This window comes from Megascapheus bottae, chromosome 3 (genome assembly GCF_031878675.1).
Source record: "Megascapheus bottae isolate mThoBot1 chromosome 3, mThoBot2.hap1, whole genome shotgun sequence".
In the NCBI taxonomy this organism is placed as follows: domain Eukaryota; kingdom Metazoa; phylum Chordata; class Mammalia; order Rodentia; family Geomyidae; genus Megascapheus; species Megascapheus bottae.
In genome coordinates, this window is record NC_143511.1 from 35,717,335 (window position 1) to 35,743,274 (window position 25,940).

A 25,940-nucleotide genomic window follows, 5' to 3' on the forward strand; every position below is an offset into this window, starting at 1 on the left:
AATTTGGTAACTTAGACCTACGTAAACACTCATGAACTAACGCCACAATCAATATAGTGAATGTCTTCATAACTGAGTTTCCTGCACTTGCCTTGTAAGTCCTCCCTCCCTCCCCTTGCTCCACTCCCAGAAAATCACAGCACTTCCTTCTATAACTATTGATGACTGTATTCTAGACTCTGCTATAAATGGAATCGTATTGTATGTAGTCTTTTCTTTGAGGGTGGAGGGTTTGGCATAAAGTTGAAATTCATTCCTATTGTGTCAATAGCTTATTCCTTTTCGTTGCTGAGTAGTATTTCTTATACAGATACTCACAACTTTTTTATCCATCTATTTGTTCATGGACATTTGAGTTGTTTCAATTTTTTCCAGCTGCTATTGAACATTTATGTTTGTCTTTGTAGGACATATATCACTCTCCCCCCTCTCCGAATTTGAGTATGTATCTAGAAGGGAAAAGTTTGGGTTGTAGGGTTAGTACTGGAATTAGAACTCAGGGCCCTGCACTAATGGATCCGCTTGATTGCACTCAAGGCTGACGCTTTATAACTTGATCCAGGTCTCTAGCCTGACTTTTTTTTCCTCCTATTTAACTGGAGATGGACTCTCACTGACTTTTCTACCTGGGCTGACTCCAAGCTGAGATTCTCCAGATCTCATACTCCTAAATAGCTTAAGATTACAGTTGAACCATCAGTATCTAACTCTGTTTAACTTTTTTAAAGTATTGTCAAACTTTTCTAAAGTGAGCTACTGTATCTGCCCATTGATAAAGCATGAGAGTTTCATCAATCATCTACATATATACACTATATACAAATATGAAATGCATATGGTACACATATAAAACACATATATGGCATATATAATGTATACATAGAAATATAAACAAATATATGCACATTTCATATATATGCACACATACGAAAATGATGCAACGGTTTATTAGGAAAGCAAAATAGCAGAAAATGAGATTACATGCATGATGCCATGAGAAGATGGTACTTAAGATCATCTTCAGGATAGAGACCTGAACATTTGGTAGAGGAACAGTTAGAGGATAGAAAGGGACAAAGTTGTGCATCATTTAAGAGCCTCTATTGCTGCTGAGGTCTGGCTTTCCCAGTCTGGAGATGTGATCACTGTCATCCCTTGAGTGGAGCAATCTAGTTCTCATGAGAAAACTTTTCTGGCTCCAGGGCGCATACTGATCATGACTGATAATTATCCTCATCTGATAGTGCTCCATCCTGTAAGGCCTGCTGTCCCTGAGGTATGGTTTTAGTCCTTTGCCATAAAAAGATGCCATCGATCAATCCTGTCATTCCTGAAACCCAGGGTGACTGGTTGCAAAGTGGCTATGGAGAGAAGAGCTTAGGACAGTAACAAACACAAATGGAAGTACAGATGGAGACTTTTCTCCTACTTTCGTAGCCATTCTGTGAGTCCAAGTCAGAAAAAGATATACTTCACTAACTTCCTGGCCAACTATATAGTATTTTCTTGTGTGTATGCCTGCACAGGGGTTTGGATTCAAGGTCTCATGCTCTCACTTAAGCTTTTTTTTTTTTTTTTTTCTCAAGACTTGTGCTCCACAATTTGAACCACATATCCACTTTTGGCCTTTTGCTGGTTAATTGGAGATGAGTCTCTTGGATTTGTCTACCTGGGTTAGCTTTGAACCTTGATCATTAGATCTCAATTGCCTGAGCAGTTCTTTATAGGCAACAGCCACCAGTACCTTATTTCTACATTATTTCTACCGTATTTCTAGATTCTTTATTTTGTTCTATTAGCTTTTTTATTTGTAATACCACCAGTAAGTACATGGATTATAATCGTCTTTTTTTAAAATAATGGTCTTTATAATGGTTTTTCAAATCAGGTACTGTTAAGGCTTCCACTTTAATTTTCAAAACTGTCTGGGCTATTCTAAATCCTCTTTCTTCCATGTGAATTTCACAATAATTTTGTCAATTTCTACAAGAAAAGCCTGTTTGGATTTTGATTTGCATTACATTGAAATATAAATGAATGGGGGTATTATTTTAATAATCATGACTCAGTTGATTCATAAGCGTGCTTTTCCATTTAGTTAAGGACTGTTTAATTTCTTTCAGCAAAATCTTTTCATTTTCAGTGTATGGGTGTTGTGAATTGACTCATACCTTCACAGAAAGACTGTCCATGCCAGATGCACACACCTGTAATGCTTCCTCCTCAGGAGATAGAGATCTGAGGATTAAGGTTTGAGGCCAGCCCAAGCAGAGAAGTCCATGAGGTTCTTATAGCCAATTGACAACCAAAAATATAGTTCAAGTAATATAGTGTCAGCCTGGAGCAAAAAAGCTCATGAACTGTGCCCATGTCCTGAGTTTAAGCTCTAGTACTGGCAGAAAATTTAATTAACTCATTTAGAAGTGTCCATTTCTAACCCCTAAGGCCTTAATGGTACCTTATTTGGAAAAAAAAAAAAGGTCTCTGCAGACATCATTATGGGTCTAATTATCCAAATAAGCACTAAATCCATAAATGCTTGTTCATATGTAAGACACATAGAGAAAGGAAGAAGAAAGAAAAGAGGATGATGGGAAGTTGGAGCAAAGCTGAAATGATATGCTTTGACTACAAGCCAAGAAAACACCAAGGAGTGTCTGGTGCCAACAGAGGGTGAATGAGAACAGATTGTTCCCTAGTGCTTTGTGTGTGTGTGTGTGTGTGTGTGTGTGTGTGTGTGTGTGTGTGTGTGTGCATGCCTGTTAATCCCAGGGCTTGAACCCAGGGCCTGGGCACTGTCTATGAGCTTTTGCTCAGGGTTAGCAATCTTACCACTTGTGCCACAGCTCTACTTCTGCTCTTCTGGTAGTGGTTAATTGAAGATGAGAGTCCTGTCTGGGCTGCATTTAAACTAGCTTCCTCAGATTTCAGCATCCTGTATAGCTAGGAATACAGGTTTGAGCCACAGGCTCTTGGCTCCTAGTGCTTTTTTTAGTTGGTCCTGGGGCTGGAACACAGGGCCTGGCTGCTGTCTCTGAGCTAATTTGCTTAAGGCTAGCACTCTATCACTTAACGCACAGCTCCACTTCTGGCTTTCTGATAGTTAAGAGTTAAGTGTCTCACAGACTGTCCTGCCTTGGCTGGGTTCAAACTGAAATCTTCAGACCTCAGACTCCTGAGATCTGGGATGACAAGTGTGAACTACCAGTGCCTGGCTAAGGATGTTCTTCCTTCCTTCCTTCCTTCCTTCCTTCCTTCCTTCCTTCCTTCCTTCCTTCCTTCCTTCCTTCCTTCCTTTCCTTCCTTTCTTCTTTTTTTGGGTGGATCATGGGGCTTGAACTTGGCTTGGGTGCTAACCTTGAGCTCTTCAGCCCAAGGCTACCACCATACTCTTGAGCCTAGCCCCACTTCCGGTTTTCTAGAGGTTAATTGGAGTCTTGGGTCCTTTTGTGCCCCAGCAGGCTTTGAACCTTGATCCTCTGATCTCAGCCTCTTGAGTAGCTAGGATTACAGGCGTGAGCCACCATGCCCAGCCTTTTCTAGTTTTGTAACATTGTAAATATCAAATACACATACAAACAGAACACTGAACAATAAATTACCCCATATCCATCATTTGCCTTCACAATGTTTAATGTATCAATCTTCAACCTTTAGTCTTGTTTTGACAATAACCTCCTTCAACTCACTGTTCTTTCCTTTTCTCCTTCTTTCCTTCCTTCCTTTCTTTTCTTTTTTGTGTACACACAAAGAGTAACTTTATCTCTGCTTAGTTATAATATGTGGTTATTTTCATGGAATCCAGAGTGACATGGCACATGTTATTTTCTCAAGTTAAAGTGGAGAAGCTGGAAGATATGACTCAGTAAATCAGCACAGAATTTATGAGTTATGCAAATACGTGCAACAAGCTCTACATTGCCAGAATAATTCTTCCCAAAGGGCATTAGCAAGTTCTCTGAAGTAGGAAAACCTAACAATGGCAAGACATCATGTACATCCTTAAGTGTGCTATGCTAGAGACCACACCAGGTAGAATAGAGCCAGCTCAGCCTTTTCCAGATGACAGGAGATCTGCGCTGTTTCCACTCTCCACTGCATTATGAAATCTAGTGGTACAAGACATGTTAAGGGGCTGGGAATGTAGCCTAGTGTTGGGTGCTGGCCTAGTATGCAAGAAGCCCTGGGTTCAATTCCTCCATACCACATACACAGAAAAAGCTAGAAGTGGTGCTGTGGCTCAAGTGGTAGAGCACTAGCCCTGAGAAAGCTCAAGGACAGTGCTCCGGCCCTGAGTTTAAGCCCCAGAACTAGCAAAACAAACAAAAAAACTGAGGCCCCAGAGGGTGTTCTAGACTGGGAAAGTCCACCTGGCTACGAGTTTGTGGGTGGCAGTGTGAGTGGAAAGGAGGTACAGTGGGGGAGTCTATCTGATTTGACATCTTTTATCATACAAATATGAATAATCCATCTTCCTCACAGGGGTAAGATAATATATGTGACTAGACCATGGCCATAATTCTTTTTAATGTACTGTATTTTATTGTTGGGGTAATATATAGAGGGGTTATAGTTACATTCGTCAGGTAGTAGATATGTTACTTCTCAAACACTGATACCCCTTTTCATGCTTTTGTCCTCCTTTTCCCTCTTGCACCCATTTTTCTAGGCAAGCCTAAAAGGGTTGTCCTCAGAAAAGCCTCTGAACTGTTGTCTTATTTCTACTTACAGTCAATAAATTGATCCAAGCATATGTGGCCTGGTTCTCTTCTCCTGCTCATTATCCTTTGATCACCCCCCCGCAATCTAATATTCCTTTCTTTTATTGTAATTATTAGAGGGGTTACAGTTATATTCACCAGATAGAAGGTACATTATTTCACAAACATTGCTACCCTTTCTCATGTTTTCGTCCCCATTTCTCCCCCACACCCCCATCCCTCATCTTGTTTTCCCCCCTTCCCTATCCTATTTCAATGGCCATAATTCTTAATATTTGTGTCCTTTCAATCTTCTGACTTGTTAAGTCAACATTAGTAATCTAAACACTTCTCTCAGTATGTGCGATCTATGCAATACAGGAAGGCAGAAATCTTGTTCACATGGAGATCTTTGTCGACCATTCTTCTTAAAATTCATCTTACAGATGTTCAGATTAACACAAGCTGGGCTAGTTGATTATTTAACCTTTATCTATCCATCAGGATAATCTAAAAGGAAACCTTGTCTTTGTCAGTAGGATGTACACAGACACCCAAGAACATTAGGGCAAAGAATTTCTACACTCTATTCGCAAACTGTTTTTGTTGAGTTGCAAAAGAAAGAAAGAAGTACTAGACTCAGATTACAGGTTTTTCTTTTCATTTTATTCCAATAAATACAATGCTTGCATACAGCCTGGTCACAATTTTTCAGGCTGGTGGACTTGAATTTTTAGATGTATGGTGCCATGATCACAGCATGACTATTTTATAATCTGAAACAAGTGTTTAAGATACAGGCAAATAGCTGGCTTTTTGGCCAAATGGAAAAGAAGGAAGAAGGAAGGAAGGAAGGAAGGAAGGAAGGAAGGAAGGAAGGAAGGAAGGAAGGAAGGAAGGAAGGAAGGGAAGGAGGGAGGGAGGGAGGGAGGGAGGGAGGGAGGGAGGGAGGGAGAGAGGGAGGAAGGGAGGGAGGGAGGGAAGAAGAAAGAGAAAGAAGGGAAAGGAGGAAGTGAGGAAGGGAAGGAGGAAGGAAAGAAGCCAATCAAAAGCTCCATAGTATCACTTCTCTCACAGGCCAACAAAGATAAAGACAAACCTTTTATTTTTTGGTACAAACCCTATTTTTTTTAATGGAATAAAATGCAATTGTTTTTTCTTTTCCAGGTAGGCACTTGAATGAGATATTTTGGGAATGGGAAGTAGTCCCACTAACATCCACTGGATTTGATTTCCCAAGAAAACTCAAGGTGGAAGAAAACTGAATTCCACTTTTACTTTTAGTCAGTGAGGCTAATCAGAGCTAAATATTTTTATGTGATATTGCTCAAATTCAGAAATGTAGGCAATGGAGAAATTTCACTTGTTCTAAATTGGTCTACTTTTCCCTTGAAAATCAAGTAGTTGCTTCCTTAGTTTGAATTGGTCTGATAATAACACCTTTATTGGGAAAACTACTATCCTCTCTATGGCTTAGCCTCTGCTACATGCATATATTAATTTAATTTAAGTAAGAGTTATGGCTCCATTTGCCGATGATCATTTCGCCCACAAGGAAGAAGTTGAGGCGGTCACCTGATTTCATCTGTAGCCAGTTAGGACAAATGTAACCTGGGGTCAAATTCAATTTTAAAATTTAATCTTATAGCCATAGAGCAGCTCAAGACTAAAGCCTGAGGCAAGTGGCTGTATGAGATGGCAGATTTTCAAGTGTGGGGCCTAGGCCAGGCTGCTTGTGCCAATATCCCATCAGATGAGGGCCCTGCTCTGACTTGCTCAGGTCGGAGCTGCCTCTACAGAGTAGCTATGGTGCCGGGAAAGAGCAGGGCCAGCTCAGGGCCCTCCCCCAGCACTACTGTCCTTTCTGTGGACTCCCTGGGAGGACAAAGGCGAGTCCTCCTGCTCCTTAGCAACGTTAAACACTGCCAGCTTCTGCTCCCACTTTCTCTGTCAAGAGGTGGGTTGGCTCGGCAGCAACTCAAAGGAGTAGGAATAAGGCCTAGTATGTTGAGAATGGCTCTTGCCTCCTAAGACAGTCAAGGCTGAAGAGTTTGTCTGGTGCCTGACAAAGAGCCAAGTTCACTTTCAATAAGGAAAAAAAAAGATCTCAATCACTCCTCAGTCAATCCACTAAAGAAAAACGAAATCACTCAGAACAATAATAACACTTTGAAATCCTCTGTCACTTTTTTATAAAAAGAAAAGAACCAAAAAGTTTCAAACAGGGTTTTAAAAAGTCCTTTAAAAATGTATTAATAGCCATCTTAGTAATAAATATAAAATAGCGTAAGACACTTGGTGACTTTCTTCAGTCATATGTCTGGGAGATGGAGAAGCAGTGAGGTTTTACTATTAAAATGATCTAGTTGGTAAACACTCAAGGAAGAGTTTCTGTCAAGAAAATAATTGCTTTGGAAAGAATTACTTTTTCCCAAAATGTCAACAAAAAAGAAAGATGTAAACATCACATACTTTTAAAAAATGTTAATCCAACTATTAATTCAGTCCAATAAATAAAAGGAAGTGGCACCAACTTTATGGCAACATTTCAAGACTAAGACATAGTATGGGGATATTTTAAAATAAATAGTTGCTCCAGAAAGAAACGTTCATACTCAGCACAAGCTAACAGCATTGGAAACAGAAGTGCCAGGAGGAAAAGCAGCTCGACAAGCATTAGCTTATTCACATATGCACACAAAGGATATGGGTCTGAAATGTCCACCTCATGGTGAATGTCAGCTTCACACGAGGCCAGGCTTAGGGCTGTCTTTTGCCACTTTTCTTTTTTCTTCCAATGTGTGCTTGAAGATTTTCTTCAGGGTGTCGTAAACTAGTGGTCCATTGTCAGAATCAAAATTGACCTGATGGCAAAGAAAATTACTCTTCAGGACAGTGTGACAAGAATCTGAAGTACTCTTTGAGCAGAAGTCCAAGATCTCCCATTTGCCCGAGGTTGCTGCAGATGCACAGCGATCTTGGCTGTCAGCATTCTGCAGCGGAGTGGTCCATATGTTACCAGCATGACTCTCTGCTGATAAGACTATACCCAACCTCTGTCATTTACATTAGGGCTTTCTCTGGGTTTCTACATTTTTTTTGGAATTTGATAAATATATAATAATTGACTCAGTATTCTATTTCCAAACAGAATGGTTTTTCTATCCTCAGCAGGCTATGTAATATGGCTAGTCATCCCTTCTCCTTTCATGGGAAGTGTCCATTTGCTGTCTCTATACTTAGGCCTAATTTTGCATAAATAGAAACCTACAAGATGCAGCCTTTAAAAACAATTTTAATCGGGGCCGGGAGTTTGGCCTAGTGGTAGTGTGTTTGCCTAGCATGCACCAAGACCCGGGTTCAGTTCCTCAGTACCACATAGAAAAAAGCCGGAAGTGGTGCTGTGGCTGAAGTGATAGAGTTCTAGCCTTGAGAAAGCTCAAGGATAATGCTCAGGCCCTAAGCTCAAGGCCCAGGACGGGCAAAAAATAATAATTTTAATTATTCTTTGATGAAGAAAAGAACATTATACATTTTAAAATACACATGTAGGGCTGGGAGTTTGGCCTAGTGGTTAAAGTGCTTGCCTAGCATGCACAAAGACCTGGGTTCGATTTCTCGGTACCACATACATACAAAAAAAAAGCCGGAAGTGATGCTGAGGCTCAAGTGGTAGAGCTCTAGCCTTGAGAAAGTCCAAGGACAGTGCTCAGGCCCTGAGCTCAAGCCCAGGACTGGCAAAAATAAAATAAAATAAAATAAAATACACATAACAAATTTCACCCATTCTAATTGAAAGACTGCATTAGAACTGTCAATAAACTCAAAGATTAAATCTGGTGTGTAGATATTTAGTATAATCACATGCAGTTAGCTACGAAGAAAGTCAACACCAGTGAGTGTGCAGTGCATTTTAAAATTCAGATCTCTGATATTATAAGATAACATATAAAGCACTTCAGCTGTAAGCATAATGTGAGACTTGAAGGCTACTGTGGACCACAGTCTAAATATATAGCCTGGCTTTCCACCAACAGCTACATATCTCCATCTTGCACCTAATCTCTCTGAACCTCAGTTTCCTCACTTGGAAAACAGGTACCACATGACCTACAGCCTTCAAATACTTTAATGAGAAAAACAACTGTACCTATAAGCATCTAATATGTTTTCTATATCTAAAAACTTCAGTCAAGATTCCTTTTCCTTGCTTTGCAGGCTTACCATACTCTGGGGGGGAAATGACAGATCAGAGAACCAGAGCAAATAGCTATACACCCCACCCCTACAGTAATGTGTGGTCCACAGAGGCAGAATCAGGACCTCATCATTGCAGCAATTCCCCTCTGTCATTGCTCTTTCTGACATTACCTCTAAATTAGGGAAGGCTGGGGGCCAGGAGTTTGGCCTAGTGGTAGAGTGCTTGCCTCGCATGCATGAAGTCCTGGGTTTGATTCCTTGGTACCACATTCATAAGCCCAAAGAACAGTGCTCAGGCCCTAAGCTCAAGGCCCAGGACTGGCAAAAAAAAAAAAAAAAAAAAAAAAAAAGGGAAAGTTATTCCTTTTTTTTTTTTGGTGGGTCAGGGGGCTTGAATTCGGCTGGGTACTGTCCCTGAGCTCTTCAGCTCAAGGCTACGGCCCTACCCTTGAGACAAGCCCCACTTCTAGAGGTTAATTAGAGGTAAGAATCTCAAGTCCTTTTGTACCTGGGCTGGCTTTGAACCTTGATCCTCAGATCTCAGCCTCCTGAGTAGCCAGGAGTACAGATGTGAGCCACTACCCCCAGCTAAGGTTGTTCCTTTCTCAGTATCTACCAAGGGTATGAGCTGTTACCCAGTTTGCTTGCCATTGTCACGAATATGGGGATTAGATATGAGGCTCCTGAGTTTGAAATAAACTTTATTCCTCCTGGTGGTATGTTCTTTGTATTTCTGCTGGTTCTCTGTTCCCCCAGTTCCATGGAATTGACTCAAGGTCCCATGTGGAGGCTACAGAGCAGATGTTTTGCATCATAGCTGTGTATCTCTAATCTCAGGAATTTAGCCACTTTCCCTATTTTTTTACTCAATGCTAGGATGCAGTAGAGGACTTCAAGTATGCTAGGTAATAGTCTACTACTTAGTTATACCACTAACCCTAAAATCCTAGTGTCTTATAAGGGGCTGCAAGCCAACATTTGCTCAGTAGGTAAACATTGTTATACAGGAAAAATGCTGGGCTTTCTACCCAACAGTCAGAGCTGTGCCTCGTTCATCACACTGTTCATGGATAGAAGATCCATTAACAGCTAGTCTCCAATATTTTGTTTATTGTCCTGGGGATCAAAGCTAAGGCCACACATGCACTAGGAAGGACTCTACCTAAGCTACACTAACATTTTTTTTTTTAACCAGTCCTAGGGCTTGAACTCTGGGCTTGGGCACTGTCCTTAAGACACTTTTTGCCCAAGGTTATTGCTCTGCCACATGAGCCACAGAGTCACTTCCAGCTTTTTTTAATTTTTTTTTTGTGGGTCATGGGGCTTGAACTCTGTCTCTGAGCTCTTCAGCTCAAGGCTACCACCCTACCTCTGGGTCTGGGCAGTGTCTTTGAGCTATTCAGCTCAAGGTTACCACCCTCCCCTTGGGCCAATCTTCCTTTCCAGTTTTTTTCTGTGTATGTGGTACAGAGGAATTGAACCTGGGGCTTCATGTAGCACTAGGCTATGTTCCTAACCCCTTCTCTACCACTTTTTTTTAAAAAAAATAAACTGAGAAAACCTTTAATTATGACAAAAATCTTAATTTCCATTTCAGATCACCTTATAATGTTTAATAACAGAAAATCCCCTTATCTTTTATGATTTCAGTCTCCATCTCAAAAGCAAATGATCCTTGACTCTTTTTATATTCCTTCTTCCCAATCTCTATCCTATTATACAACTCAAACAATCAGTCCCTACCACTTACTCAAAATAAGCCTAAAATTACATAAACAACAATGAATGCTAGTGGAGATGTGTGAAGATATATAGGAGAATGTAAACAATAGAAGAAAATTTGGAGATTTCTTTTCTTATTAAAGAATTTATTAACATTGATTTTTTACATCATATTTCAAATGATGTGTTTAACAAACAAGTATTCAAGAAGGGAATCTCAATATACAATCACTGGCACTTAGATTTTAGAACATAATTAAAATTAGGCTGAGGGTTTGTATGTCACAGATACATATTAACCTATGTAATAAAACAACATGTCTAGAGGCAAACCTCCTCTAACACTTTTATAGACAACAGACATTGTAAAGAATTTCTACTGCTTTGCAAGACCAGTACTAAAGATTTTTCCTAAACCCATTTTAATTTTTTTTTATTTTTGGTCAGTTGTGGGGCTTGAACTCAATGTTTGGGCATTGTCTCTGAGCTTTTGTGTTCAAGGCTAGTGTTCTACCACTTTGGGCCATAGCTCTACTTCTAGTTTTCAGGTGGTTAACTGGAGATAAAAGTCCCAGGGACTTGCTTAGCTAGGCTGACTTAGAGCTGCGATCACCTGATCTCAGCCTCCTGAATAGTTAGGATTATTGGCATGAGCCAACAACACCCAGAAATTCCATTAGTGTTTATTTGCAAATATTCCTTATTAACATTAATAAGAGTTTACATTGTTTACATTTTTTTTGCCAGTCCTGGAGTTGGGCTCAAGGCCTGATCACTGTCCTTGGGCTCTCTCAAGGCTAGAGCTCTACCACTTGAGCCACAGCACCACTTCTGGCTTTTTTTTTTTTCTGGGTATGTGGTACCGAGGAATGGAACCTGGGTCTTAGTGCATGCTAGGCAAGCACTCTACCAATAGGCCAAACTCCCTGCCCCTAAATTGTTTACTTTCTAAAACACCAAAGCATACTCCTGTTTGTGAATAAAAATTCAGATGTAAAGGATCATGATATTTGGATCTGAGGCCACTGTTTCCAGAAACAGCAGAAAACAGAATGGAAAGAGTACTCAGGAGTACTTGCTCAGGGCCATCAAAGCCAGAGAAGGAGCAAGGAAGCCTATAATATGAACATCACTCAGCAGAATGGAGGGAAGGAGACTGGACAAATATTAAAAAGGAAACTCTATAGTGTGTGAATCAGTACAAATGATATGCTTACCATGGATGTCATTCAAAATCCGGGGTTTTGTGTAATGATATTTTCTTATCATATGTGATAATGTAACAAGCAAATTAGGCAAAGGGTGAGAGGAACATTCTCTCTGGGCATGAACTATTTTTATTTTTCCTGCAGCCAAGAAACATTGCTAGAAGATGTACACAGAAAGGAATTTTTTTTATTCCTGTCAGTACTGAATTGACAGTGCTGGGTGTTTACTTCTCAATAGATGGTCTTGTCTAAACCCAAGGTAGAACTGGCTAGACAAGACAACATTGTCTGACTCCTACCAGGCACGTGATTTAAAAATACTTATTTCAACACTCAATTGTTTCTTCTCTTCTATAAAAGCTCTTTGTTCTCATGTTTGCCTTGGAAAAACTCAGAGTTCAGCTTTTTGTCCCAATGTCATTGCGTGGAAACTCTGTAACTAGTTATGAGAAATGCCAAAGACATCTCCATAATAGGAGACACAATCCCAAGTTTTATTATAGAGGAGGAAGGTGTCCTCTGATGCCTGAATTACAAGGGTGATGGTGATTTGTGGTTGTGGTGGTGGTGGGGTTAGTGTTAAACATACCTTAGTGAAGGCTTTAATGGCGTGGGCAAGGCAAGCTTCCTCCACCTCCACGGGGATTGTCCGCAGGTTCACTATGCAGTGCAACACGCAAAGGATCGTCTGGTGCTGTCCCTGGTTGGGCAGAAATCAAATGTGATTTGACAAATGTCTCCAAAAAATCAACGTAAATAACCACACAATGTGCACCTAGCTTAAATAGCTTCCAAGAGGTGTACCAAGGGGTTACTGGTATGTGTTAACATAATCCGAAAAATATTCAGGAGAGAGGATCAAAACTGGCAAGTTTTATTGGAACAAAATAGAACTGCAATTTTAAGCCAAATGTTTCTCCTGCATTGTACTGAATAGATTTTTCCCTCTTTTTGCTCTTTCTAGATATAATTCTTTCAGTTCAGTTAGATGCTGATGCTCATGGTGGTCTTTGCATTAATCATCAGTCAGGTAGCAGGTGGTGGGTTCCAGTCATTGTAGATGCCTAGTGGTGAGGTGGATGGAAGAAGAAAGAGACGGGCCAACCCCCAAGTAGTAATTCAGACTTAAGGAGGCATTGCTCAAGTGAAGGTGGAAGGACTTGTAAAGGTCCACCAGCTTGACTCAGCACAGAAAGAACTCTATCACCTTGATATTACACATACCTGGAAATTTTTAAGCACACAATCTGACATAGAGAAAAAGAAAAACCTTTAAGGGCCGGGAGTTTGGCCTAGTGGTAGAGCGCTTGCCTAGCATGCACAAAGAGCCGGGTTCAATTCCTTGGTACCACATACATAGAAAATGCAGGAAGTGGTGCTGTGGCTCAAGTGGTAGAGCTCTAGCCTTGAGAAAGCCCAAGGACAGTGCTCAGGCATTGAGTTCAAGGACCAGGATTGGCAAAAAAAAAAAAAACCCAAATAATAATAAGAAAGAAAGAAAGAAAGAAAGAAAAGAAAAGAGAAAAACTTCTAAGTACAGAGGATCATTACGATGTCTACAAAAATAAACAATATAGAAGAACTTACATGCCCTCTGCATAGGGGATGGGATGAATAGTGGTAAACAAAAAGCATGATGTGATAAGGAACAAGAGCTTGTGCTCTACAATGAAGTCTAAATCTTTCTATGACGCATGCCACAAGCCTAGAGCCAGCTGTTTCCCCTTGCCTGTGTGTAGAGCCTCTAGCCAATCACCATTAGGGTGAAGAGAAGTGTACATGGAAATGACTTCCTGAAGGGCTAGGCCCACAGCAGCCCAACAAAGGTTAATTCCCCCACTTAATCACCTACTCCTCTTTTTTTTTTTTTTTTATTATAGTTAACTCTCTCTTTTTTTTTTTTTTTTTTTGCCAGTCCTGGGCTTGAGCTCAGGGCCTGAGCACTGTCCTTGGACTTTCTCAAGGCTAGAGCTCTACCACTTGAGCCTCAGCACCACTTCCGACTTTTTTTTTTTTCTATGTATGTGGTACCGAGGACTCGAACCCGGGTCTTCATGCATGCTAGGCAAGCACTTTAACCACTAGGCCAAACTCCCCGCCCCTCACCTACTCCTCTTTTATCTCTGTGATTTAGTTGCTGACAAAACATCCTAAAAACTCCAGATACAGAAACTCTTATCTTACAAACTGAGTGTGTTTCTTTGCTTGAGCAAGCTTCCCTGGGTGTGTTGGGTGCTGGTGTACAACACGGTGTGTGTGTGTGTGTGTGTGTGTGTGTGTGTGTGTGTGTGTGTGTGTGTGTGTGTGTAACTGGTTTTTAGTGATGACTTGGAAGCAATGAGATACATATACTGTTGCAAAGGAGTTTTCAAAGTTGATTATTCAATAACATTGTTCCCTAAAATGAAAACAAAGTCCATTTTAATTAAAATTTTAGTATCTTTATATGTTTTGAATATTTAACTTTGTATGAAAGGATCTACAATGAAAAGTAACTTTCTCTTCCTTTCTAGATCCATGGCCTAGAGAGTCCTTTAAATGAAATTCCTGTAACCTGTTTCTTCCTTCTGCACTTTTCTCTATCTCACATATATTATTTTGTGTATATAGGTATGTGGCACGAACCTGTTTGAAAAATATGAGTACATATTCCAATCTACTTCATAGTTTACACACAAATGTACCCAAGGTAAATATGTATAAACAAATATCTGGACCAGGAGTTTGGCCTAGTGGTAGAGTGCTTGCCTAGCATACATGAAGACCCAGGTTTGATTCCTTGGTACCACATACATAGAAGTCAGAAGTGCTGCTGTGGCTCAAGTGGTAGAGCTCTAGCCTTGAAAAAGCCCAAGGACAGTGCTCAGACGCTGAGTTCAAGCCTCAGGACTCGTCTTCCCGCCCCCCAAAAAAGCAAAAGCAAACAGAAAACATCCACCAGGAAAAAGTGGTTAAATTGTGGTATATCTCCATGTTAGAGCTCTATGAACCTACTAACAGTCAATATTTATGCAAAGTTTATACTATTTGCAGAAAAATACCATCTTATACTTTTAAACAAAAATGAAGTATAAATTTACCAAGTTAAACTATGTATTGGTAAGGGAAAAAATGAAGTTTTTTTTATTGGTTGTGGGGCTGGAACTCTGAGCCTGGGTGTTGTCACTGAGCTCTTCAGCTCAAGGCTACTGTCCTACCCCTTGAGCCACAGTTAATTGGAGATAAGAGTCTCATGGACTTTAGTGTCCAGGCTGGCTTTGAACCTTAATCCTCAGATCTCAGCTTCCTGAGTAGCTAGGATTATAGGCATGAGCCACTGTGCCAGCAAATGTAAAGATTTTTAAATATTTAACATGACATTCCTAACATTCCTAGGATTATGGACTTTTTTTTTTGAGGCATTCAGAATTGTACCCAAGAGTTTTCTCATGCTTCCACTGAGTAACTACCCTGGCTCTTGGTCTTTTAATTAAGGTGGTATTGACATTTTAACTCAAGGTCTTGCATGTGCTAGGCAGACAGATGCTCTATTATGCGCGCCATGACCCCAGCCATTTTTATTTTTTATTTTTATTTATTTATTTTTTGCCAGCTCAGGGCCTGAGCATTGTCCTTGGACTTTCTCAAGGCTAGAGCTCTACCACTTGAGCCTCAGCACTATCTCTGGCTTTTTTCTATGTATGTGGTACTGAGGAATTGAACCCGGGTCTTCGTGCATGCTAGGCAAGCACTCTACCACTAGACCAAACTCCTGGCCCAGCCCCAGGCATTTTTATTTAATTATTTTTCAAATAGTCTCTTACATTTCTGCGTTAACTAGCCTAGCGCACAAATTCCTATCTGTATAGTGTATGACAAGTGTATAGTGCCATGCTCAGCTCTGATTGGTTGAGAGGGGGCCATTGTTTTTGCTCATGCTAGCTTTGAATCATAATCCTCTCCATTTTCTTCTCAAGTAGCTAGGTTTATAGGTATAAACAACTATACCTGGATATCAGCCCTTGCTGGATTTGAACTTTCTGTGTAGCCTTGGCTGCTCTGGAACTCCAGACACTCCTGTCTTTACTTCTTGACTGCTGGTATTGTTCTGCTGGTCCCTTTTAATATATTTTAAATGCTTAGGTTGCATATTAATCCCTGCCCTCACACTGCTGCCCACAATGTTGGGGTTATCAAACCACAGTCCTGCATACAACAGGCAAGTGTCCTACCACCAAGCTACAGACCTCTCACCCTCAGTTTTTTCTCTTTTGGAAAAAATATCAAATTAGACTTAGGTAAGAGATTCTGTATGAATTCTTGTTTTGCAATTTTTTTTAAAAAAACGATTAAGTAGTTGTGCAAAGAGTTTTCGATTTTTCAAGTCAGGTTATAGCAACAATGCTTCTTGATCCATATCACCCCTTCCATTCTCCTTCATCTTTTCCCTTTTCATCCCTACCCTCAAATTACATAGTCCAATTTTTACATAATGTACATTGAATATAATGACTGCATTTGCTTGCCCCAGTAACAATTTTTAAGTGTGTAAAACTTGTATTAAGGGTCTTAGTTAAATCCATTAACTGAATTATAATGCCCAACAGCAACTTTACCTTTTCTAGTAAGAACAGGGCTTCGGCAGCATCCGCTTGTCTATCAACCAACATGTCCACATCCTTTTTGGTTATTACAGGCTCTTTCAGCTGCTCCACCCAAGACCACATCAAACCACACAGGATGAAAGGGTCTCTCTCACCACATATTCTTTCCCAAGCTCCATCACGGGAATTCAGTTCTTTCTAAACGGTAAGAAAAATGAAGGCATAAATGAAAACAGGGAAAGAAAGAATGGGGCATAGGTGTATCCTAGCTGTCTATAAGAGCAAGGGGTCAAGTCCTGAGGTGTAACCCTCTATCCTTGTCAGGAAGGGAGCCCTGTACTTAGAAACCACAGAAATGGCTCAAGAACAGTGAGGATTCCTTCATAGGCTCCTGGCAAACAAAACAAGTAGAATGGTAGATGGAAAAATAATAAGGGAACATTTATTAGTTAACCTGGAATCTCAGGGTAAGCTTCAAAGCACATATAAAGAAAAAAATTGGGGAAGAACAATTAAAGATGTATCATTTGTTCAAGATGTATTATACTTATAACCTGACTTACAGAATTGAAACCTCTTTGTTCAACTATTTAACAAGAAAGAAAGAAAGAAAGAAAGAAAGAAAGAAAGAAAGACAGAAAGAAAGAAAAGAAAGAAAGGAAACAAAGAGCTTAAAAGTTGGTCAATGTAGTGTATTTCTTTCAAATGCACTTTTAGAAATGATCCAATAACAAGCTCTGCCCCCTGAAATTTGCTAGGGTCAAAGGACCTGGGAAGTCTTGCAGATACTCCAAATGCCAGGAGATAATTGAAGCATGAGATTGTAAAGCTTCACCTCCCAGAGGGGAGGGGAGAAATGAGAGGAGAATTTTAATTACTTCCTGATGGGCTTTAGATTTTAATCACGCTTATTTTCATAATGATAATAAGTATTGTAATTGCTACCAGTTATTTATTCAACCAGTCGATATACGGAGAATACCCATGGTAAGGCAGGCACAGGATTTAAACTGTTAGAGCAACTCTGCAGGGAGGTGCTACAGGTAAGTTGAAGAGGATGAGAAATCTTAGCTGGAAGCCCCAAGCTAGAAAAAAAACACAGCAGGGCTCTACTCAGTCTGCCTGATTTCATCAGCACTGCTCATGCCACAGAGAACCGCTTTCCTTCCTTTCTTTCCTTCCTTCCTTTCTTTCTTTCTTTCTTTCTTTCTTTCTTTCTTTCTTTCTTTCTTTCTTTCTTCCTTCCTTCCTTCCTTCCTTCCTTCCTTCCTTCCTTCCTTCCTTTCTCTCCTCCTCCTCCTTTTCTTCTTCATCTTCTTTTTTTTTTTTTTTTTGCCAGTCCTGGGCTTAAGCTTAGGGCCTGAGCACTTTCCCTGGACTTTCTCAAAGCTAGAGCTCTACCACTTGAGCGTCAGCACCATTTTTGGCTTTTTTTCTATGTATGTGGTACCGAGGAATCGAACCCGGGCTTTTGTGCATGCTAGGCAAGCACACTACCACAGGGCCAAACTCCCGGCCCCTTCATCTGCTTTTTTGTTGCTAGTCTTGGGGATTGAACTCAGGGGCTAGTCACTGTCCTTGAGCTTCTGTTTTGTTTTGTTTTTTCTGTGTATGTGGTACTGAGGAATTAAACCCAGGGCTTTGTGCATGCTAAGCAAGCACTCTACCACTAGACTATACTCACAGCCCTCTACTATCTTATAATCTATCACTTTTAGCTGTCTGTATTTCATCCCATACCAGAGGTTATATATACTGCAGAGTGGCTTTTGATCCAATTTTATGCTTGTTAATGAGAACTCAAACTGGGCAGAACTGACATTACTCAAAACCCTATGGGTGAACTGATTTCTGTACCATGATGCTCTGTGATGCAAGATACTAGGGGAAGGGAAGCAAGGGAAAATGTTAAAACACATGCGCTAGACCTGGCTATATACCAGCCACGTGACTTGAGCAAGTCATTTAACATCCTAGTTTCCTCATCTGTGATAGGAAATTAACCTTAATTTGTTTATTAATCTTAATACTAAGATAAATAAGGAATCACTAACTACTTTAATGAAATCTTTGTGCTTCCCTTACAGAAAATGTTCTGGCACATGTTACATGTTGGAGTAATTGTATTATATGTATGAGGTATTGAGGAATTGAACCTGGGTCTTTATGCATGCTAGGCAAACACTCTATCACTAGGCCAAACTCCCAGCCCGCATTTGCTAACTTTTTTTTTTTTGGTCTATTGTAAGACTTGAACTCTAGGCCTGGGTGTTGTCCCTGAGCTCTTCAGCTGAAGGTTACTGCCCTACCCCTTGAGCCACTGCGCCACTTCTAGTTTTCTGGTGGTTACTTGGGCTTTAGTGCCTGGGCTGGCTTTGAACTGTGATTCTCAGATCTCAGCCTCCTGAATAGCTAGGATTGCAGGCATGAGCCACCGCGCCAGCTTTGCTATCTCTTTAACACATAACAATATACAAGAATTTAGAAAACTTTTCAGTTGCAAATACAAGATACAGAAAATAATTTATTTTAGGGAAAAATACATTTTTGTTAGCCAAAATAATTCAGATGAACTTCTATCAAAAGCTCTTTCCTAGCTGGGCACCAGTGGCTCATGCCTGAAATCCTAGCTAACTCAGAAGACTGAGATCTGAGAATCCTGGTTTGAAACCAGCCTGGGTAGGCAAGTCTGTTAGACTCATCTCCAATTAACCACCAGAAAACCGGAAGTGGCATTGTGGCTCACAGTGGTACAGCAGTAGCCTTGAGCAGAAAAAGCTCAGGGACAGAGCCCAATCCCTGAGTTCAAGCCCCATGGCAAAATAAATAAATAAAAATTAAAAAAAAATGGAAGGGTAGCTTTTAAGGTAATTCATGGTAGACTAAGGGTTGACAAATCAAGCTGAGTCAGGATGCTCTATTCATCATCCTGGTGGGGCAGTTTACCTGTTTCTGCTAATGAGGTTCAGAAGGACTGTCTTTTCTGTAGCACAGGTGGTTCACATAGGGAAAGAATGTGGCTGAGTTTAGACTTGTCTTCCCAGCGAAAGTATAACGCCAAAAACAAGTTTCAGTAAAGGCCAAGAAATGGACTGCAAACTCCTCCTTTCAGATAAAGACATCATGGTAGCCTGAGCTCATTCCCATTTGTTTTCCTATGGGGTCAGCAAGTCTGCAGGAGAGGAGACTGAGAAGCCAGGCCTCACTCAATATATGTGCCAATAAGTGTTGGGGAATTGTTTCATTTTATTAATGTCTCTGAATGAGTGGTTCTCTGTGCCAGGCTTTCAGGTCATTTTATGGTTGCCCCCATAAACCCAGAAGCAAAGATGGAAATTACCAGCATTAATGTCATTACACAACATTAATTATGAATCATGCATTGTGCTAAGTGTTCTCTTGCACACAGACATTTAAATAAAACTAGACAATTACCCTTTGTCATTTTCTACAACATCAGGCTCACATCAAGGTAAGAAACTTGAAGTATGAAAGTTAAGTATGATGCAAACATATCTTCATGTTTCTATGACAAGGAAGTTTAGAAAGATGTGTTATATTTTTGCTCTGACATTGTATGATTCCCTCTGCCCCCACAATCTAAATAAATGAAATTCAAATACCTGCCACATTTCTACTTTCCTTTTCACTTCTTCTTTTTCTACGAACTCATTTAAATTTGCCAGAGCTTTGGCTGCCAGGATTCTTCTTGCCTCCACACTCAACTCAGGTTGCAAGGCAGTGTGTGGCACTTGAGACAGACACTTGTCCTGGGTTTCATGTCCAAATGGGACCTGTGCCTTAGAACTGGACCCACAGTCTGGAGGGCTGGAGGGAGTTCTGTCCCCCTCCTTAACAGAGCCTGGGTCCCAACCACTGCCAGGTTCACAGTGACAATGAGTCACTAGATCTTTAGGGATGTCTTCCAAGTTGCGTGTTACTGGTTCCCCGGGGTTATGGGAACATGAAACACCAACAGAAAAGGTTCTGCTCCGCTGTACTTCCTTTGCAGCATCTTTCCTGTGGAGATGTGGTGAGCCATCGTCCTTGAGAGCTTCTAGGCCTCCCCACTTTGATTGATTCCAGAATGAAAACGTATTGCGGACCAATGCTTCCTTATGTAAACCTAGCTCTGGAGATGGTGGGATGTAACAATGGCCTTCGGGCTTCGGTGGTGGGAGGCTGTTGGCCAGCAGGTCTGGGGCAGGCACTGTCCATGGAGTCTCCCCTTGCTCCAGGAGGGCCTCAGCTTTCTTTAAGTCTGAGTCACTATAGCTGAGCCGTCTTTTCAGATGACACAGGGGCTGAAGGCACTCAACATTCCGCCTTTTCCAAAGGGGGTCAAATTCCTGCTCATTGGACAGAATCACATCCTGATTCTCGAACTCTGTTGCCACTGAGGTGGGGTTAAAGGGATCCGATGCATTACTGTTGTGACCCAGTAACTCTTTATCCAGCTGCATGGTGACCATCTCAGACACAGTCTTTTCTATTTCAGCGGAGAGCCCTGGTCCTTCCGAAGTGTCCTTCATCACCACTGGCCTGTTCTCAGCCAAGTCCAGCAGTAATTTGCAAACTAGGTGGATGATTTTGGGCACGTGCTTCAGGAGCCGAGCTTCATAGCCGTGAAGCAGATGACGCTGGCGAATCAGGTACTGGGCTAATGTGACAGCGTGTGCCTTGGGATCACAACAAGAGAAAATACTGCGGAGGGGAGCCAGAAACTGAGTAAATTCCCGAACGCAGAGCAGCTGTCCTCTGGTTTGTATAGAATTGGGACGCTTTGCCCGGACAAATATAATTGCTTGGTCAGCAGTCATTCTTGTTGCAAAAACTAAATAACATGCTATTAGAACACCTAAATGGTGAAGAAGAGAAGTTTGTTAATGAGAAAAACTTATAGTTTCATTTAATTCATTTATTAGTCAGCCTTTGATGATAAACCTGAATATATAAGGAACAATATGAATATAAGCACATTTGAAGGGTAATCATAATGAAAAACATTGTAACTTTTTATGCAGGTTTTTTTTTTAATTATGTCCCCCTCTCCCCATTTACTGCAAAAAAGTTATTCTGAGTTAGCACAGAAGTGTGGAGCAAGGAAGGCATGACTGGGTGAGCTGATGATCTGGTCTATATAGCCTCCTCCTTCCAGTTCCAGTATGGTGCTTCTGTTTTCTTCTCTGAACAGCTCTTGAAAATTCCTTCCATTCCATCTATTTTGTGCCTGGAATATCCACCCTGCCATTTGAGATCAACCACTAACCACTCCCAAAACTGGGCACTTACCCTACTTGGAAAGTTTTTCTTCCTGACTGTTCTTCTTCTGGACTAAATATTTTATACTAATCTGTAGGGTCTTTCTTTTCTCCAGATCATGATAGAACTTTGTTTTCTTACAAGTATATACTATTTAAGAAACCGGAATGATCAGTATAAATGTTATGGACTCCTATTAATGTATCTCTAATTAAGATAACTAATAAAAGTAACAATTACTTCAAGTATATATTAATATTAGAATAATATTACTCAAGTATCTATGTAATTCCCAAATTTTTGAAGGTTTTGTTATATATAGATATCAAAACCTTTGAGAATTGCATGCTTTCCAGTTTATAGTATATATTTCTCACTGGGAGATGGCAGATGTTTAGTGTAAACATGGAGTATCTGTAGTCCTCTCAGTAGCGAGGTCTAGATACAGTGACATTTTGGCTTGTCCTTAATTGCTAACAATCTCTAGCTGACTTATATCCTAGCCCTAAGGATGCTCTTAGGCAGGTAGGAAAACTCGTGAGATTGGAGCTGAACTGTAGGTGGTCTTTGCTTTTGCCCTCAGATCAGAAGCATATTTAAAGAAATCACTGATTTTTACATTGAATTTTGAGCACATCAACTTTGGATTCAGACAGCCATAGATCTTGGCCCTGCATCTTAGCAAATGATAAATATGATTTAACTTCTCTCAAACTGTAGTTTCTTCTACTTGTATTGTTGATAAACATTTTTTCTTTTGCTAAACATTTTTTTTGTCAATCATGGGACTTGAACTCTGGGTCTAGGCACTGTCCCTGAGCTCTTAGCTCAAGGCTATCGCCCTACCCCTTGAGCTACAGCGCCACTTCCGGCGTTCTAGTGGTTAACAGTAGATAAAGAGACTCACGAACTTTGGTGCCAGGGCTGGCTTTGAACCTCGATCCTCAGATCTCAGCCTCCTGAGTAGCTAGGATTACGGGCATGAGCCAACAGCCCCTGGCTTTGCTAAATATTTTTAAAGACAGCAAATGTAAAATGCTTAGAACCTCACAGATTAAACACTATTTATTATTTTCACTGTTATTTTAGTTAAGAAAAATTACATTTATTTTCATTTTGTCTTTTGGGGGATAGCTAAGGTTTGAACTCAGGACCTTATGCTTGCTAAGCAGATGCTCTACTGTTTGAGCCACTCTGTCAGTTCCTTTCAAAACTATTTTTTTCAACCTGTGATTCTGCTTTATGCCTGGGCTGATTTGGACTGCAGTCCTCCTACCTGTGCTTTCCTTTGTAGATGCAATGACAAGCATACAACATTACACCTAGCCATTGTGATTCCCCCATAGTTTGTGATGACTGGTGTGTGCTGCCATGCCAAACCACTGGTTGAGATAGGTTATCTTGTGTTGGCCTCAAACCATAATCATCCATACCTATCTCCCATTTAGCTAACATTATAGGCTTGAGCCACTGTGCCCAGCCCTAAAGAATTATTATTATTATTTCCTCAGTCCTGGGCTTGAAGTCAGGGCCTGAGCACTATCTTTGGGCTTTCCTCAAGGCTAGCGCTCTACCAGTTGAGACACAGCACCACTTCTGGCTTTTTCTCTGTATATGGCACTGAGGAATCGAACTGGGTCTTTCCACATGCTAGCCAAGCACTCTACCACTATGCCACACTCCTGGCCCCAAGAATTATATTTTTAAAAGACATTATACATTAAAATAAAGTATTTTTTCCATTGTATAGAAAAGAGAAGCTGGGTGCTCATGGCTCATGCTTGTAATCCGGGGTACTCAGGAGGCTAAGGTCTGAAGATCATGGTTCAAAGCCAGAATGAGAAAAAAAGTATGTGGGACTCTTCCCTTCAATGAACCACCAGAAAACTAGAAGTGGCACTGTGGCTCAAAATGGTTGAGTAAAAAAGCTCAGGGACTGCACTCAAGCCCTGAGCTCAAGCCCCACAACCAGGGGGAAGGAAGCAGGGGAGAGAGAGGGAGGGAAGAAAATAGAGTGGTCTAAAGTAATTTGTTTTAGGGATTTGATTAAATACATTGGTTTTTCAGCTCTAAGGCATTCAAAATATACTCCCATCAACATATGATGAATGTAATTGCCGGCTTATGATGATTTCAAATGTCTTTTACTTAGTTCTTCCATTTGATTCTAAAACTATGATAGGATTATAAAATAACATTTGTCCTTAGAATTAGTAAATTTTATTCATTGCATGTTTCAATATACCTACATGACACTGAAACCACCTCCCAGAATTTACCTGTTCGGCCAAGCCCTGCGTGACAATGGATGGCTACTTTTCCTTCCTGTAAGGCAAATGTCATCACCTTCACCATATCTAAGATAGCAGTGAGAGATGCCACACCATAATCCTTCCACCCGAAATTGTAGAAATAAACTAGGCAGTGAGAGAAAGGAAAGCCAAAATTAATATTCAGAAAAATACTTGCAGACATTTGGATTTGGGGCTGGGAGTTTGGCCTGTAGTACAGTGCTTGCCTAGCATGCATGAGACCCAGGTTTGATTCCTCGGTACCACGTACATAGAAAAAGCTGGAAGTGGTGTTGTGGCTCAAATGGTAGAGTGCTAGCCTTGAGCAAAAGAAGCTCAGTTCAGCCCAGGGTCTGAGTTCAAGCACCAGGATTAGCGCACACACACACACACACACACACACACACACACACACACACACACACACTATGAATTAAACTAGTCAATCAGGCCGGGAGCTTGTCCTAGTGGTAGAGTGCTTGCCTAGCATGCACGAAGACCCGGGTTCGATTCCTTGGTACCACATACTTAGAAAAAGCCGGAAGTGGTGCAGAGGCTCAAGTGGTAGAGCTCTATCTAGCCTTGAGGAAAATCCAAGGACAGTGCTCAGACCCTGAGCTTAAGCCCAGGACTGGCAAAAAAAAAAAAAAATAGTCAATCATCCCTGGAAAGGTAAGTCAGCTACACAGGTAAATACAATATATACTCTTGTTAACACATGGGAATATGTCTACAATACTGATAAATGGTTAAAGATAGATGTTCTACCTAGGTTTAAATGAATGGTATTAGTCTATCTTGTTCATTCTAGTTTGAATTGCAGTGTGAAGTCCTTCTCAAAGCTCTTGAGACTGCAGCATCTGTGGAAGTGCCACATGCCACTGGTAAAAGAAAGCCCAGCATCCTTCTAAGAGCCAGTCTAGCTGGCCACAAGGAAAGCAGGAGCCTGAGGAGCTTCCAACTTTCCCCACCACTGCTAAATCAGTGATATCAGTCACTCCAAGTCTCCACGGCCCCATAAATGAAACTGTAACAACTGTGCTACACATAAGTATGTGCTATCATAAGTAATAGTGAAATAAAGTAGCAGTGTTTTGCACAGTGCAGCCATTAACTGAATGGGAGCTTTAGTCTTTAGATATATATTTTTTTAATTAAAAAAAAAAACAAAAAACAACATCCCTCTCACAGGCAAAAAGAAACTCCATACCTCAACAGCAAAGTCAAAGAATGGTAGCATCACTGAAGGTCAAAGTCCATTCTCACTTGCTAAAAGTCCTGCTATTGTGTAGTCACTATTTCCACTGCAGTTTTAACCTGAGAATCTAGCAGGCAAAAAAGTCTCTAAGCACTGTCACTGATAGCTCAATTAAGGAAGGTGGGAAAGAACTTACTGCCAGCCTCCATGAATGCTTCAGGAAGGTAGGTGAAGCCACTTTCTTGTTCCAGAGAATTCCCACAGCTAGCGTGCTCACCAGGGCGCTGCAGGTTGATTATTGTTTTTATGCCATGACTTAAAGGAAAAGGGGCAATTAGTCACTGAGAACTGGAGCTTAAAATTTTTTAATCATTTTTGGCATTAATATATATTAATTGTTCTCAAATCTTTATTTAAAATAAGCTTGTTACTGCCTATTTTTTTTTAAAAGGAAAGCACTTTTTCACTTGATGGCAAAGAGAGAGAAAGAAAACCACAGCTTTGTTTGCAACAGCTGTGAAAAAGGCAGCACTTACCCGAGGAACTGCTCGATGATGTGGTACTTCTCAAGGAGCTCGGAGGACGGGCGAGCCATGGCCAGGATATTGTCAGTGACCCTGAAGATGAAGGTAAAGGCCAGTGAAATCCATACAACCCAGAAAGTTCCACCTGAAAGGATTTCCTATGATTTTAATAACGGTTATATTTTGCATAAACCTAGTTTTAATTTTATATCATTATTAATGTGCCGAGAAGCCTGTAGCTTCTTAAACCTC

At 40.7% G+C, this 25,940-nt stretch overlaps 1 protein-coding gene across 5 annotated transcripts in view; it reads right to left on the reverse strand.

The window, feature by feature from the left end:
- Positions 1-5,344: 5,344 nt before the first annotated feature.
- Ptpdc1 (protein tyrosine phosphatase domain containing 1) overlaps positions 5,345-25,940 on the reverse strand; it is a 63,096-nt gene continuing 42,500 nt past the window's right edge. For all 5 annotated transcript variants that reach the window (XM_090329894.1, XM_090329895.1, XM_090329896.1 and 2 more), the window contains 7 exons: positions 25,701-25,781; positions 25,361-25,479; positions 23,955-24,092; positions 20,037-21,271; positions 16,426-16,611; positions 12,420-12,530; positions 5,345-7,564 (listed from right to left, as the gene is read on the reverse strand). In XM_090329894.1, coding sequence (XP_090186020.1) covers positions 7,445-7,564; positions 12,420-12,530; positions 16,426-16,611; positions 20,037-21,271; positions 23,955-24,092; positions 25,361-25,479; positions 25,701-25,781 — 1,990 coding nt within the window. In that variant the 3' untranslated portion in view covers positions 5,345-7,444. The remainder of the gene's footprint in view (positions 7,565-12,419; positions 12,531-16,425; positions 16,612-20,036; positions 21,272-23,954; positions 24,093-25,360; positions 25,480-25,700; positions 25,782-25,940) is intronic.